Raw genomic sequence first — 16,974 nt, 5'->3', positions numbered from 1 at the left:
CATTTTTGGATGATACAGACTGATATCATGAACTGCGTATGTATGACACGGCAATGGCCACTGGCGTGTTATCTAACGCATAATAGCATTTTGGTGTGTTTATCTACGTCATAACCTAACCATAAACCAAACCCTAACCCTAACCCTAAAGGGCGCCATATACTTGGCGTTGACCTACACCGGGAAGTGAGACTGTAAGTGGCGTGTATGTTGTATGCGGCGTTGACATACGAGCTGATAACTCCAAATGCGTGCAGATAACAGTCAAAAAATTGACTGTTGGCTATTTTTGAAGTGGTGTGTATATTTTAGCAAAACCATGATACCAAGTTGCAAACAGGATACACCCTAAACTGTAGAGACTGTAAGTTTATTCTTGCTCACAGTCCTGTCAATTTGTAGGATTACACATTTGTGTAAATGTGTGTCTGTGAATTGTACACCTCAGGACCTCTGTCGGAAGAGAAGGAGGCTGAAATCACTAAGAGTCCAGCTTCCAACACCAGGAGAAAAGCTGACCTGAACCTGGGACCCATGTTGCCTGTGACAAGGGACATCCTCCAGCAGTTTTATTGGCCCTTCAACCAGAGACTAGCCAAGATGCTTCAAGACAAGGCCTTCCTATGGACACAGTCCTGAGAAGATGAACCAGTTTGTCTTTGGAACAGCATTTCCATATAGATGGCTTTTAGGAGACCTCCAAATGGAGACACTCCACTGTGACAGAGATGCAAAATGCTTCTAAAGACAAAAATAAATCCCTATCATTATAGGTATGTATGGATACCTGGAGACTTGGACTCAGAATGTTGAAGCCACACTACTGTCCTTAACCAGAGTCTTGAGAGCCAGCAACTCAGTCTTCATGAGGTTCTAATGAATGGCTAAAGCTGTCAGATTCAAGAAATGTCCTTGGCAAAAATAATTGAATGTCTCTCTATAAATGAATTTCCAAACTGCCTCTGCAGCAAGTGAAATGCACAAAAGATGTTCTGATGATGAGTGGGTGTCTCTACTTATGTGACCTTTTCTGTTTTTGTATCGGTGAGGAAGTAAGATAACATGAGAAAAAACATGGGAAATATCATAATTAACTCAAGGCGAATATCAGAATCCTAAAGGAGTGGTGTGCTGGGGTCTATATTGGCTTCTTCTGAAATGAGTGGTTACTGTATGTGTAACATCAACATAAAGACAGTGCTGTTTACCATTCATCATGCCTTTCATGCATAGTAATACATTTTACACTGCACAAATTAACATGTATGTACAATAACATCCATTCCTGTCATGTTATTCTGAAAGCGTTCTGTCAGTAGGTCTATAAGCCACATTTAGCTGATTACCTGGTATGATACTCATATGAGAGAGAGGTATTTAAATAAGTGCAGGTAACTTTATTTGTACTCTTTTGACTTGTTTATATTTTTTTCATTGGTTGAATATACTTTACACAATTATGGGTGATTACATTATACTGACCATGGGAAATATTGATAATACAACTGATAGAGAAGATGTATCTGCTATTTGCACAAATATCTCACAGGGAGAATACTACTAGTAGAGTTTGACTTATATAGTTCAACAAACAAAGGGTGTGTGAGACAAACATAACATTACATTAAGCTGGTGTAGTTGCTTTCTAACACAGTGTGTGTGTGTGTGTGTGTGTGTGTGTGTGTGTGTGTGTGTGTGTGTGTGTGTGTGTGTGTGTGTGTGTGTGTGTGTGTGTGCATGCATTTATACACAGCCATTATATGGGTAGTGTCATGTTCTAGGTAAGCGCTTATTATCCACATTATCCATTATGTCGGTGTACCTCAAACTATGGGATCATGATGGATAGCTGTATTATAGTATTAATGACAAGACTTACAGCACATAGACGATTGAAAAAAGTGCAAAATGAAACAGTTACATTCTCAAATTGACATTTCATTTTAAAATTACACCACATACCGCACTAAGACATTCTATAATATGTTGTAGTTGTGAAGTACAGCACAGAGGCCCAAATTATCATCATTTTAATGGAAATGATGGGTATTTAAAATGTATAGGCCAGAAATATAGCTGACCTGGTTGAACTGATTTCACAGAGGAAATACTTCAGATATGCATCCAACTAAGAAACAGCCTACCAACAAAATATTGTTTACACAAATTTAACCTCATACTAGACACTGTATTTGTTTTCAGATGTCCACTCCAACACTCTAATATCACTGGAAGTATACATATCTAAGAACTGTCAGTGACCAGTTGCCATGAAGCACCTTTTCACCCTTCAACAGATGTAGATTAAACAAAAAAAAAAAAAAAAAACACAAAATAATGATATTTCAAAAACCGTAGGTTTAATATTTAGGCCTAAACAAAGCGCTTACCCTGATTGTGAAACTACCCATGTACCTGCAGTGATGCCACTGCTAACCTGAACAGAAGGTCCTTGTAGGTGTTCATCTGCAGATCTACGCAGGTTTATCAGCCTCACTCTGGTCAAGAAAGAAAACTTAATGTGACCGGCATCATTGCCCAGGCCTTTTGTCAGTGTCTGCATCACCTGTGACCTGTGACTTCTCTCTGTCCTTTGGGGCCTTTAAATCTGCCAAATTGTACCCCCCTCTCTGTCTCTCACACAGACAAACACACACACACAAAATATTGATGTAAATAACAGCATAATTTTTACCACTCCAATAAATCATAAATCTTCCTGAACACTTTCATTCTACTTCCTGCTATCTGTCCTTGTACTTCTTCCTGTCACAGGAGGTAAGCAGGACTGTTTGACATTTACTCAATGTGGGTTTGTCCTTAATGTGGGTTTGTCCTTTGAATCCAGTAACACTTTCTTTTACATGGGGTTCTCTTGCCATATGATTGAGATTGCACTTTTTGCATTTAAGAAAGGATAAAGAAGCACGGAAAACTATAGTGCAGTATTTCTTTGTGTGAACACAGCCTATTAAAGCTCCTTTCTTGCAAACCTTTCAAATGCCATTACCTGCAGGGAAATGACTGAGGTCATTGATATGTGTGCCACATGTCTACATGTTGAATGTCGATTTGTGTAAACGAACAAATGTGTTTGACATTTAATGCTCAATTAAAAGGTGTGCACTAAAAAAAAAACTAACATTGAAATCTTCTTGGTATCTTCTTGGTAAAATGACCAATTCTCACACCAGGGGGCAGCACCTTCACAGTCCAATTTCCTAAAACTATGCAGTGCGGTTTATATATGGATCAGTAATGCATTGTTTGGCATATCCCCCTCTATACATCAGTAGTGCTATTGCACAGTTTGCATTCTTTAGTGTGTGTGTGGCTGTACCGCAAGAGAGGAGAAAGAAACCGACTTGTCCGGACTCATCAGTTTCTGTCCTCTCACACACCTTGTCCTTGGACTTTATAATAGCAAAGCAGAGACAGAGCATTTAAGTGGAGCAAAGATGCGTTTGCAGCACAAGAAGATGACTTCAGGGAGATGGTGAGATTCTATTGTAGTTGATGAAAGCCTGCCTATGACAGCGGCACATTTGATCCTTTTTAATAAGGAAGAGCTTAAGAGCCAGGGATGCACTCACCCAATTAACAAGAAGACGAAGGATAGAGACAAAGGGACACTCCGGAGGTCACCTTTTGAAAGTGCCTTCACTTTCTCAAACACTGGAGTGGATACGGATGAGGAATTTTTTCAGCAAATTCATGAATATTTTCAGCCATTAACTAACCAGAGCAGTTTAGGGAGATGTTTGAAGAAGAAGCTTGTTATATTTGTGAGTGGGAGAGCAGTACAGTACAAATCAGATTCTCTAGATGCCTTAACCTCACCTTCAGACATTTGCTCATGAACCACAAGGGTTTACTGTGGATGGAATAATGCAAAAAGATGCATGCTTAAGATTGCTTAAGTTTTACAATGGACACTAATGGTTTTGAAGGAAAAACTATACTTTTCATGTGTTTTACCCTGCTTGCCTCTGGAAAAAAACTGCTGTGATATTGGACGACAACACCGTTGTCCTCACATTGACCAGTTTATTGAGTCTGCATGCAAAAATAGGGGGAATGGAAGTTTTATAGTCATCTACACGAAACAACAACATTGATTATAATGTAGTTTTATATGTTACTAATTCTAATTAAGCTGTGTTGGCCTATTGGTATTGGTCTCTGTGATAGAGATTAGCATCTACATTACATATTGAAATAGAAACAAAACCTATGGTAACATAAGGAGTGCTAAGCCATAATTTAGTATTAGAACTCTCATCTCAGATGGAATTCATTCGTCTTCAAGTGGACAAAGCTAGCAAACATCAAAGCGAGTCCTCCAAGACAAGCCTTTGAAAACTACCCTCACATCACAACCTGGCAGTGCCGTGTCTACCTTCAATCAGAAAATGCTATATGCCCAGGCATAACTAACTATATCTGATATCATATTATACCCCTGGTGAAAATAAGTTTTAGAAATAATGGATTTTTACTATTTGTTAAGTAGAGATGTGAAGAAAGGGATAATACCTTGTTTTTGTCAGGTGAGGCCAGTGCATCAACTATGTGGGACAACAATGCCTGGGTGTATTTCTACTATAACGGGACAGAGGAGGAGCCGCCATTCTTTATTCTTTTTAAAAAAGGCATTCAGAATATGTTTGATGATGGCGGAGGTTATTGTCCAATGCTTATAACAATACCAGAGGTATTAAATAGTTCCTAGAGTCTTGATGAGTGTAGACCTACATATTGTGAATGTGGATAATACAGTGTGATTTTTGAATGTTAAAAATTGCAATTGGTGAATAAACTCTAATAAGAGGTGGATAAACTCTATTTCTGACATTTCAGAGGTGGATAAACTGTGTTTACTTGCGTTTAGCCTCCACTACACCCCTGCATCCTTTGTATCAAGTAAAAATGACATAAGATAAATATAAGATTGACATATTGTGGTCTAGACAGTGCTATAGTCATATACACATACATCATAAAGCCATTTTGTCATATCATGAAAATCACTAAGAAAACATACTTCATTAATCATTAAAACAAGCCATCAGGGTCGGACTGGGAACAAAATTAGGCCCTGCCAATTTTCTCCTGGACAGTACATTCGGCCCTGACAATTTTCTCCTGGACAGATGTCACTGAAAAGCTGTAAGTGTTGTTGAACACAGCTGTTCTCACATTAGCTGATTGCGATAAACATAAACCATTGTTGCCTAATTACCAATTATTCATTACACCTGTCTGTAGTATCTACTTTTTTTGTGTTTTTCACATATAGTATTTTGCAGTATTTTTAAAATTACAAAATTACTATTTTGCATTTGAAACACATATTACATGTTTCAGAAATACTACCCATCCCTGGGAACAGGCAGATTACATCTTTATAGTTGGCCATATGATGACATACTTAGGTTAATACTGTATTTCACCAGTTAGGGCACCAAAATGGCCAGTAGCTGCACTGTGTAGCCTATCTTGACATGTCTTTAAGTTTTGGGTTACAATATACAGGTAGTGGGCTCTCTGCTGATTTTAATGAGTAGGCCTAAGCCTAAAGTTAGAGCATTTCTGTCACAATTGACCAGACTTTGACCTTTTGTCTTCTTTAAACAAAATTCTGGCTATGATTGTTCCTTGTATTGCATCATGAGCCATCACTGCACCTATTGCATTCTACTGTAGCCTTAAGCCTAGCTCAGTCATTACTGTATGTTGTACCACATCACCCTCCATTAGAAGTGCAATGAGCTGCATTGAGCATAATAAACTGCATTTAGAATTCCAAATCCATATTTCTAGATATTTTGGTAAAAGTAACTTAAAAGTAATACAATAGTAGTGTAATGCCTTACAATTCAGAGACAGTAATATTATAATGTAATGAATTACTTTGAAATGACAATAATAAGTAATACATAATATATTACGATTTTGAAGTAACTTGCCCAACACTGATTAAACCACATGCCACTGCTTGACTAAATGAAAAATATAGGCTACTGAACATGCATGGAGATCGTCATAGTTGACAGAAATTACGATTTGTGCCAACATGTTGTAGAAACACAACCACAGCCTTTAGGCCTATTTGGTGCAAATCGTCTACATTGGTTATAGTCAGCGATTCACATTAACTGTAGGCTATCACCACAAGTGTATACTAAACGTTTTTGCCCAAGTTTGTGTGCCGTCATCACATTTTGCAAAATTAGGCTACCTTCCTTACTAACCTACCAGTTGATACTTTTTACGTTGCATCATTTCACATTGATTGTGCATCTAATGTAACACTCAGTGGAGAGACTTCCACTTTCCAAGTTCCACTTTCACTGTCGTTGTGAGCTAAAAGGCTACTATATGGGAAATACTTTGAAGTTCCTTTTGAGTCCAAACATGAATAGGTTTTCTTTAACCTGTGCTACACTTTTCCACCAAGTTGTGCGAAAATTGTAGGTACCTGGAGTTTTTTTTATGTTGACAGACAAACCGCACTACAGTAGCCTACATGGTGCAGTAAATGAAAGCTCTTCGTAGCGCGTGCAACTTACGTCTATAAAAACAATATATTTATGGAATAAAATTAGACACCTCTGATTGCTGTTTACGGTTAAACTGCGATGATGTGAACACCAGCCAGCGGAGGGCACTTATATAGCCTAGGCTACCATGCATGGACTCGTGGGCTATATTTCCCCACAAACCAAGCGGCTGCTTGGACAAATCCACTTGAGGGGAACACACACTGAACCTGTCATGAAGAGGCCAAAATGATTGACCTGTCCCCCCCCAATCCAAATGGATGCAACTGCATTTATAGGCTAAGCCTAGGTCTACATGACGGGCCTCAAATAGGCTAAATAACTTAAAAAAAAAAAAATCCCGGAGGTCACCGGCCCACATGTGGACAGGCCCACCGGGCATTTGCCCGGTTGTACAGATTACCAGTCCGAGCCTGCAAGCCAAGTTTGCTGTGTGGTAGGCACACTATGAGTCAGCGTCCTCTTTGGTTTGGTGGAGCTGCAGTCAAACTACAGAAATGTCTGACTCAGACTTTCCTGTGTATGTTTTACAGAATTGTAATGACTTATTGCATGTAATTAGTCCCTTTCAAGAATAATACACAGTATATTCACAGCATCGGCATGTGCATTGATGTTAATAAGTGTGTTTCATAAGAAATTAGAAAATAAAGATCAAGTTGAGATCTTTATTTGTGATATATTTTTATTGTATTTATTTCAAGCATACACACGTAGAAATAAAGACTGATTGGTTGATTAATTGATCCAAGAGTCTGTCCTGGGTTGTGTTGAGCTCCCCTCCTCATGTCCATGCTGTGTGGCTTTGTCCTCTTCCCCCAGACTCTATTCTGAATACTTGTACTTTGGCCTGGCCAACAAGTCCGTGGAGGACTTCCACGAGAAAGTGTCCGAGTCCCTGCAGCTGTTCGAGACGTGCAACACCTCCCTCAATGTCGCCATGCCCTTGAGTTAGCCTCCAGCCTGTTTGATGGGGACACATCTCCAGAATTGGTTTGAGCTGAAGTGTGAAGTCGTTCGGTGGTGTAAATGTGACACATTAGGAGGTTTGTGCTGTCTAGGTGGAGCCAGTAGAGAAGCATGTGATTAACAAGGATGGGGCCAACTGGTCACACCTCTGCTATTGTATGTCTAAGGGGTGTGCTGATAATGCCTCATTACAATCATTTACTTGAAAAGAAACAGGCCGAGATCAGGAGTGTGTCCAGAACGCAGATATGTTATTTATAATGGGCCTTAATGTTTAAGCTCAGCACTGAATTACTTCTTGGTCGACTTCTGCTGTCTCGATAGGGCTTGAATGCTGTGGACTCAGGTGACATGAGTCAGGATAATGGTTGGGGGCTTAGTTGATTGGTTGTCACCGGGATGCAGAGTTAGTAGTAAGGTAAGTAAGGTGACAGCCGCAGGAAAGAAGCTTCCGCTGAACCTGCTGGTTCGGGTGCAGAGTGACGCAAGCATCGCTTGCCCTGGATGGCCTGGATGGAGGGGAGTGATGAGGGGAGTAATGTGAGACCGGTGATGCGTTGGGCAGTTTTCACCACCCTCTGCAGTGCTTTTCGGTCAGCAGTTGCCATACCAAACTGTGACACAGTTGGTGAGGGTGCTCTCGATGGTGCAGCGGTAGAAGTTCACCAGGATCTGGGGAGACAAGTGGACCTTCTTTAGTCTCCTCAGAAAGAAAAAAGACGCTGGTGAACCTTCTTGATCAGGGTAGAGGTGTTGAGGGTCCAAGAGAGGTCCTCAGAGATGTGGACACCCAAGGACTTGAAGCTGGTGACACACTCCACCTCAGTCCCGTTGATGAGAATGGGGGTGCGTTTGCCAGCTTTAGACTCTCTGAAGTCTACAATGAGCTCTTTGGTCTTTTTGGTGTTGAGAGCCAGGTTGTTGTCAGTGCACCACGATGTAAGGTGCTGGACCTCCTCCCTGTAGGGCATTTCATCGTTGTTGCTGATGAGACCAATCACCGTAGTGTCGTCTGTAAACCTGACAATGGTGTGTGATTATCTAACCTAACAGACTGAGGTCTGTTGGTTGGGAAGTCCAGAATCCAGTTACAGAGGAAGGTATTGATGCCCAGTTCACTGAGTTTGGTGATCAGTTTGATCAGGAGATGATGGTGTTGAATGCTGAACTAAAGTCAATGAACTGAACAGCATTCTCACATAGGTGTTGCTATTGTCAAGGTGGGACAGGGAAGAGTGAAGTGCCGTAGAGATGGCATCCTCTGTGCTCCTGTTCTGATGGTAGGCGAACTAGAAGGGGTCCAGTGAGGGTGGTTAGCAGGTCTTGAGATGAGCCAGGACCAGCCTCGCGAAGCACTTCCTGGTGAGTGCAACTGGACAGAAGTCATTAAGGCTTGTTGCAGTGGAGTGTTTTGGCACCGGCACGACGCGGGGACAGCCACCTGGGATAGTGACAGATTAAGTATGTCAGTCCAAACCTCAGTCAGCTGTACAGCACAGGCCCTCTGGGGTCAGAGTTGTTCTTGAAATGATCCTCAATCCTTAGCTTGTGGTTGTGCTTGGCCTTCTTGATACCCCTTTTCCCGTTAACCCTGGATGAGCTATAGGCGAGTATCACCTGATCTGAATGCGATGTCTCGTGCCTTCAGCAGGAGTCTGACTTCTCTGTTCATCCATGGCTTCTGATTAGGGAAAGTCGTTATCCGTTTGAGGGTGGTGACACTGTTGATGTTGGAGTTGATACAGTCCAGAACGGAGGAGGCATATGAATCAATGTCCGTGTGGGAGTCATGGGGGGCCTGAGTTGTGAACACTCTCCAGTCAGTGTTTTCAAAACGCTGCTGAAGTGCCGAGTCATCTCCCTCTGGCCACACTTTGACTGTCCTAACTGTTGGTTTCAAACGTTTGATGAGTGCTGTGTATTTGAGTACTTAGACAACTTCATTGGACTTCATTTGCTAAAGTGTTTTTACATGGATTGTACCAGCTGCAGTCTGGGTTGCTTTGGCCAGAATGGATAAATTTGTAGCACAAAACACAGTAGAAGGCCTCTGGTGGTTGACAAACATGATCCACATAATGACATAAGCCTTTGCCCATAAACACAGACACCTCTGAAAACTCCCTGGCATGTAGAGACCGTCTAGAGGGGGAATCTTTTAAAATAAGATTTTAAGCTGGTTGCCGGTGTAAATGAGACAAATGACAGGGGACCCCTTGTGGCCATAGAACTATAAAGCTGTTCAAGCTTTTCATTACTGATATTTTACTGATTTTATCAGTACATTGAATCAACAGCTGTTGTTACGTAATACAAGGCCACCAGGAATTACATTTGAAATGTGATTTCATTGGTTTTTCCGAAGGTTCCCTTCTCCTAAGTTAGGAGAAACAGGTGAGATCTCAATAAAAGCTGCCTTATTTCTCATGAGACAAAGACAAGACATTTTGACACAAGAAACTAAAATCTACAGACATTATTTGGTTTGGTCTTTGACATTTTCCATAGTCTGTTTCTCCCTGTTTCCTTCCAGGTAAGACTCCAGGTTGGCCTGTACATAGTGTATTTACTGGACTGGCTGTGAGTATACAGCAAAGAGCAGATCTTAATGCTTCGCCTGGAGGATCATGCAGCCAACTGCAAAAAAACAATGCACAAAGTCTTCAAATTCCTCAGTTTAGGTAACATTTTCATTTTTTGGTGATACACAACCTAACCTTTAGCAGAAAGTTGAGACTGTTAGTTTGTTCTTGCTCACACTCCTATCAATTTGTACGATTGCACATTTGTGTAAATGTGTGTCTGTATTGTACACCTCAGGACCCCTGTCTGAAGAGAAAGAGGCTGAAATCACTAAGAGTCCAGCTTCCAATACCAGGAGAAAAGCTGACTTGAACCCATGTTGCTTGTGACAAGGGACATCCTCCAGCAGTTTTATTGTCCCTTCAACTAGAGACTAGCCAAGATGCTTCAAGACAAGGCCTTCCATAGACACAGTCGTGAGAAGAGGGACCAGCCTGTCCTTGGAACAGCATTTCCATTAAGATGGCTTTTGGGAGACCTCCAAGTGAAGATCACTGTGACAGAGATGCAAAATGCCTCTAAAGACAAAAATAAATCCCTAATAGGGTTGTATGGATACCTGGAGACTTGGAATGTTGAAGCCCCACTACTGTCCTTAACCAGAGTCTCGAGAGCCAGCAACTCAGTCTTCATGAGGTTCTAATGAATGGATAAAGCTGTCAGATTCAAGAAAGGTTCTTGGCAGAAAACAATTGAATGTCTCTCGATAAATGAATTTCCAAACTGCCTCTGCAGCAAGTGAAATGCACAAAAGGTGTTCTGATGAGTGGGTACTTGAGCAGAGACATTTGCCTCTACTTATGTGACCTTTGCTGAACAGAGCTGATAGATAAGGTGTAATTGCTATTTGCACAAATATCTCACAGGGAGAATACTACTAGAGTTTGACTTAAAAAAAAAAAAACAGTAGTTCAACAGACAAAGGTTGTGTGAGACAAGCATAACATTACATTATTATAGCATAACATTAGGCTGGTGTAGTTGCCTTCTGACACAGCGTGTATATGTGTGTGGTGTGGTGTTTATGTGTGTGTGTGTAAGTGTGTGTGTGTGTTAGTGTGTGTCTATATATGTGTGTATTACGGTAAATTAAGGTAAGCGCTTATTATCCACATTATCTGTGTACCTGAAACTATGGGATCATGATGGATAGCTGTATTTTAGTTTTAAAGACTTACAGCACATAGACAATTAAAAAAAGTACAAAATGACACAGTTACATCCTCAAATTGACATTTAATTTTAAAATTACACCTCATATCATATCATATCAACAGAATTTTACTGTGGCCAGAAAACAGGATCACACTAGGATATTCTATAATATATAACAATACTGTATACAATTGTGACATACAGCACAGATGCACCGAATTATCATAATTTTAATGGAAATGATGGGTATTTGAAATGTATAGACTAGAAATATAGCTGACCTAGTTGAACTTATTTCATAGAGGAAATACTTCAGATATGCATCCAGCTAAGAAACAGCCTACCAACAAAATATTGTTTACACATATTTAACCTTATAGACTAATTTTTGTCCACACAATGTCCACACAAACACACTAATATCATTGGAAGTATACATATCTAAGAACTGTCAATGACCAGTTTTCATGAAACATTTTTCACACTTCAACAGATAACAAAAAACATACATAATGATATTTAAAATAGGATATTTTTTCTTAATATTTAGCTAAACAAAGCACTTTCCCTGACTGTGAAACTACCCATATACCTACAGTGATGCCACTGGTAACCTGAACAGAAGAGTCCTTGTAGGTGTGTGGTCAAAATTAATCCAAGACAACTGGTGTGAGACTGCAGCTTTATTCACAACGCCGGCTTGGGCGTAGATTTAGGGTGGGATACTAAGGACTAGTCCTAATCAAAATTTTAAGATGACAAAATTGTCCCCACCAATATTTTAGCGAACATATTTGTACTGCTGATCATTCCGACAGCCAGCACGACAATACAAGAAACGTCAGGGTTATCTGACACGCAGGCTACACGCATGGAGAATGCCAATGCACAGGCTACTTTGCAGTGGCAGTCAAGCGAGCAGGTGTGTCAACAACAACGGTAAGTTACCAGGGCTGTCTGCCAATACATACCCCATAAAAGGCCAAAGTAAAACATTTTGATATTCCCTTTGCCCTTCAGCATGTACATGTCTGCCCCTTTTTGTGGTTTGTAGATCAGCTATGCCACCCAAGAAGAAGAAAGGGGACATACAAAGCTTTTTCATTATGCAGAGTCTAAGTAGGCAAACTAGCCATGCAAACTGGCAACTAGTAACCAGGCTTTCAAATTCGGATTTTAGCCTACTGTGTAAAATAACATTAGCTGTTAGGATTACCCAGGATATTGTCACAGCTAAACCTAGCTTCTGCAATCTTTCAACCAAAGTTAGGAGTCATGTTGAATATGGGTGTGCCGTACGGAGAGTCTCATAGGCTATAGCACAGAAAAGAAGCCACTAGGCTGCCAATCTTGCAGTGTATTTGTGAAAGTAGCCTGCACAATGCAAAGAAATAAAAGATAAACTAAGTGCATTTCCATAGAAATTAAAAAAACATTGCGAGACACCAGATATTTCTTCTATGATCTCATCCCATAAAGCTTTTCTTTGACTTGTTAGGTTTTTGAACATTTATTTTATCTAATGACATAGCAAACATGATTAATTGAATCCACATATCCTAGCACTTGCGAAAACTATTTTTCACTAGCCTAAAACAATGAGGTCGCAAAAACAATGACTTCAGACTTGACTTGCGACTCCATTCGAAAGACTTCAGACTCGGACGCTTCGAGACTCCAGAACAAGCTGTATTTCATGCAATTATTGCTTTTTTTAATCTAAATGTATTCATGTATTTCTATTTTATTGTAACATACAGTATACTTTGGAAAACGTATAACGAGCGGCATGGCCCCTTTGCCATAATGTGCAACATAACGCACGTGCGCACACTCACAGATAAAAAATGCATTGACCATGGCGACAAGAAGTCCTCCCGGAGTGCCTTTTATCATTACTTTCGGTTACAATAACTTCGTGCACAGAGGAAATAAGCGAACAGCTACATGCAAGGTGTGTGGCAACAAGGTCTGATTTCATCAGGTATCTCCAAACGCACCCATATAGGTCAGTCACTTAGGCCTAGTATATATCGTCACAGATGACAAGCTGTTGTGTTGTCAAAGTGTTGTGCTAATGCTGGGAACAGGCAGGGATGGGCAAAAATACATCAGAATGTATTTCAAAATAAAATACCTAATAGGCCTACCCTCATTTTTAATGTATCGAAATAAAATACTGTATTTTTGTATTTAGAAAATACTCAAAATACTTTTTTCAAGGAAGTTTGAAAGCACTGCAAAGCCTACTGGTTAGCGCTTCGGACTTGTAACCGGAGGGTTGCCGATTCGAACCCCGACCCCTCATTGCTACCCGAGCGCTGCTGTTGTTACCGGCAGCTCACTGCGCCGGGATTAGTGTGTGCTTCACCTCACTGTGTGCTGAGTGTTTCACTAATTCACGGATTGGGATAAATGCAGATATTATATTATATTATATTATATTTATTATATATGTAAGTATATTTTAAATGCAGAGATTAAAATATACTTATACTTACAATTAACCACATTATAATCAATAGGCCAAAATCATAATTGTGTATCTGTGCCGAATTTCGTAATTCAAGTCCAGTGTAGAACTGAATAAGAAAATCATAAGGCTGTATATCTTGAACTTCCAGTATGTGAGAAACTTGACTTGCCTTAATATCTCCAACCTCAAGTATGCAGCTAATAAGGAAATAGAATTGTTATTTAATTAAACAAGGTGAACTTCTCCCCACTGTGCAATGCAGAAAAGGATGCTACAAGGAACGGAATTCAAACACACTCAACACCCTACCATCTATATGATCTATTGATGTCATTGTGGTTCATTGAGATATCTGACATTTTTTTCTGTTAATTGGCTTGGATACAAAAGGACATTGTTGCCTTTGTCGGTGTCCTTATGTGAACTTGCACAGGTAACCTTGCTCATCTTTACTTGCGTACGACTTCACACCAGTGCTTCAGGGCAGCCGTGGCCTACTGGTTAGCGCTTTGGACTTGTGCCCGGCGGGTTACCGGTTCAAACCCCGATCAGAGGGACGGCTGAAGTGCCCTTGAGCAAGGCACCTAACCCCTCACTGTTCCCTGAGCGCCGCTGTTGTTGCAGGCAGCTCACTGCGCCGTGATTAGTGGGTACCTCACTGTGTGTTCACTGTGTGCTGAGTGCGTTTCACTAATTCACAGATTGGGATAAATGTAGAGACCAAATTTCCCTCACGGGATCAAAAGAGTATTTATACTTATACTTATACTTCAGACCAGAGCTGATGCTTCAGCAAAGGCCGTCACTGAAAAGCTGTCGTTGAACACAGTTGTTCTCACATTAGCTGATTGCGATAAACATTAACCATTGTTGCCTAATTACCAATTATTCATTACACCTGTGTGTAGTATCTACTTTTGTTAGTGTTTTTCACATACAGTATAGTATTTTGCAGTATTTTTAAAATACAAAAATACACACCAATAAAGTATTTTGATACAAAATACAGAGCCATTTCCTTCAACCCAATAAAATAAAAATGACAAAATACTATTTTGTATTTGAAATACATATTACATGTTTCAGAAATCTTGACATGTCTAAGTTTTGGGTTGCAATATACAGGTAGTGGGCTCTCTGTTAATTTTAATGAGTAGGCCTAAGCCTAAAGTTACAGCATTTCTATCACAATTGACCAGACTTTGACCTTTGGTCTGCTTTTAACAAAATTCTGGCTATGATTGTTCCTTGTATTGCATCATGAGCCATCACTGTGCCTATTGCATTCTACTGCTGTTAGCCTTAAGCCTAGCTCAGTCATTATGTTATACCACATCGCCCTCCATTAGAAGTGCAATGAGCTGCATTGAGCATAATAAACTGCATTTAGAATTCCAAATTCATATTTCTAGATATTTTGGTGAAAGTAACTCAAAAGTAATACAACAGTAGTGTGATGCCTTACAATTCAGATACATATTATAATGTAACAAATTACTTTGAAATGACAGTAATGAGTAATACATAATACGATTTTGAAGTAACTTGCCCAACACTGATGACAACCATCACTTTCTATGTATGTCTGTGTTTGTGTGTGTGTGTGTGTGGAGGGTCAATCAAATTCTATGATTGCCACTGATGTGAATGATCTCAGAAATCACACAAACCAAATCAAGTTTTAAAAAATCGCAAAAGTATCGAAATTGAGATTCTTCACTTAGTATTGGTATTGAAAAACTAATGTTGGTATTGTGACAAAAGGAGTTGGGGATGTGTCCCCACCAAAGCTGAGACCAAACCTACGGCCTTTGACGCCGGGAGCATGTTACCCACATGAAATGTCAAAGTAACAAGCCCACCCATCTGTGGGTGAAACCAACTCTTTTACCCTTAACACACACCCATGGAAAATCACAAGTTGTCACCCACCAGTGATCACCTAACCATCTGAGATAAGAAATGTTTACCATCCCTCATCCTGAGGGTTACCCCTAGTTCGGTGACACAGGGTTATCTTAGCTTTCTTAAGTCAAAACATGCCAACATAGGGGTTTTAGATGACACAAGGGTCAGAGTAAGAGGATGGTAATTAGATTTCACTACATGTCTGTAAGGTATAATAAACATTCAATGAGAGACATATGAAAATTATCCCACAGGTGTTCATCTGCAGATCTGCACAGGGTCATGCAGTGTCACTCTAGTCAAGAAAAAAAACTTCATGCATCACCTGTGACCTGTGACTTCTCTCAGTTCTTTGGGGCCATTAAATCAGTGAAATTGTACCCCCCCCCCCCTCTCTCTCTTTCATTCACACACACACACACACACAAGCACACACAAACATATTGATGTATGTTAGAGCCATAATGTAAATGTGTGAAATTATTTAGTTTGTAATGTCTGTATTGTTATTTAAGTTTTAGAAATGAATGACTGTTGTGTGTTTGGTAAAATCAATGTTTACTTTGCATATTTGTTATTGGATGACAGGCACCTGTCTGACGTCACTGTCTTAAAGAAGCCCTATGCAGGTCTGGTTATTCCTTCGCTGTTTCTGGGTTTTCGGCTGATTTGGACTCACATTTTTCACGACATAGCTCCCCCTGCAGCTTCGGTAGCAAGTGACTGCTACGCTAAACCCCCACTAGCTAGCGAGCTAGCCATCAATAAACCAAGCTAAACACATAGGGCTCACAATAAAACGGTCGAGCAAACACATTGTTCAAGAGACTATCAAATCACATTACAAAAACGAAGTTCACCCAAGGGTAGGCTACTCACAATTTCAACAGCAAAAAAGTCGGAGTCCGTTTTGCAGTCTTCTTAGAAACTACAATCTGACTACATTTTCGAGTATTTCCGCCGAGTTACATCCGGATGTGTTCGGACCGCGAACAGAAAGTTGCATATTCGGTTTTTCTGTGGAGAAGCACTAGGGGAAGACGAAGCACCCACCAAACGACCCAAAAAGTGTTGTAGAACCATCACAACGACTCTCAACCTGCATAATTAAGGTCATTTTTGCTAAAATTGTTGCATAGGGCCTCTTTAAAGCGGTAAAAAATGTACAGTGATGCATAGGAGTTAGAGTGCAACAGTCTTTGACCGTGACTAGACGGAATTTGCATGCTTCTGTAAATTGCTACGGAATATCTGTAATGTACAGTAGCCTGCCTTTTACATTACGAAAGTCTTTAAACTTCTTGACTCGCGTCATTGACT

General features: G+C 40.2%; 1 protein-coding gene across 3 annotated transcripts in view; it reads left to right on the top strand.

Moving 5' to 3' along the window:
* The window catches only part of chst15 (carbohydrate (N-acetylgalactosamine 4-sulfate 6-O) sulfotransferase 15), a 31,442-nt gene extending 29,114 nt beyond the window's left edge, over nucleotides 1–2,328 (top strand). For all 3 annotated transcript variants that reach the window (XM_048270438.1, XM_048270436.1, XM_048270437.1), the window contains exon 8: nucleotides 449–2,328. In XM_048270438.1, coding sequence (XP_048126395.1) covers nucleotides 449–639 — 191 coding nt within the window. In that variant the 3' untranslated portion in view covers nucleotides 640–2,328. The remainder of the gene's footprint in view (nucleotides 1–448) is intronic.
* The last annotated feature ends 14,646 nt before the right edge of the window (nucleotides 2,329–16,974 follow it).

The sequence above is a fragment of the Alosa alosa genome, chromosome 18 (assembly GCF_017589495.1).
Source record: "Alosa alosa isolate M-15738 ecotype Scorff River chromosome 18, AALO_Geno_1.1, whole genome shotgun sequence".
Classification (NCBI taxonomy): Eukaryota; Metazoa; Chordata; class Actinopteri; order Clupeiformes; family Clupeidae; genus Alosa; species Alosa alosa.
The sequence above is the reverse complement of the archived record's forward strand: the minus strand, read 5'-3'. Positions and strand labels throughout refer to the sequence as shown.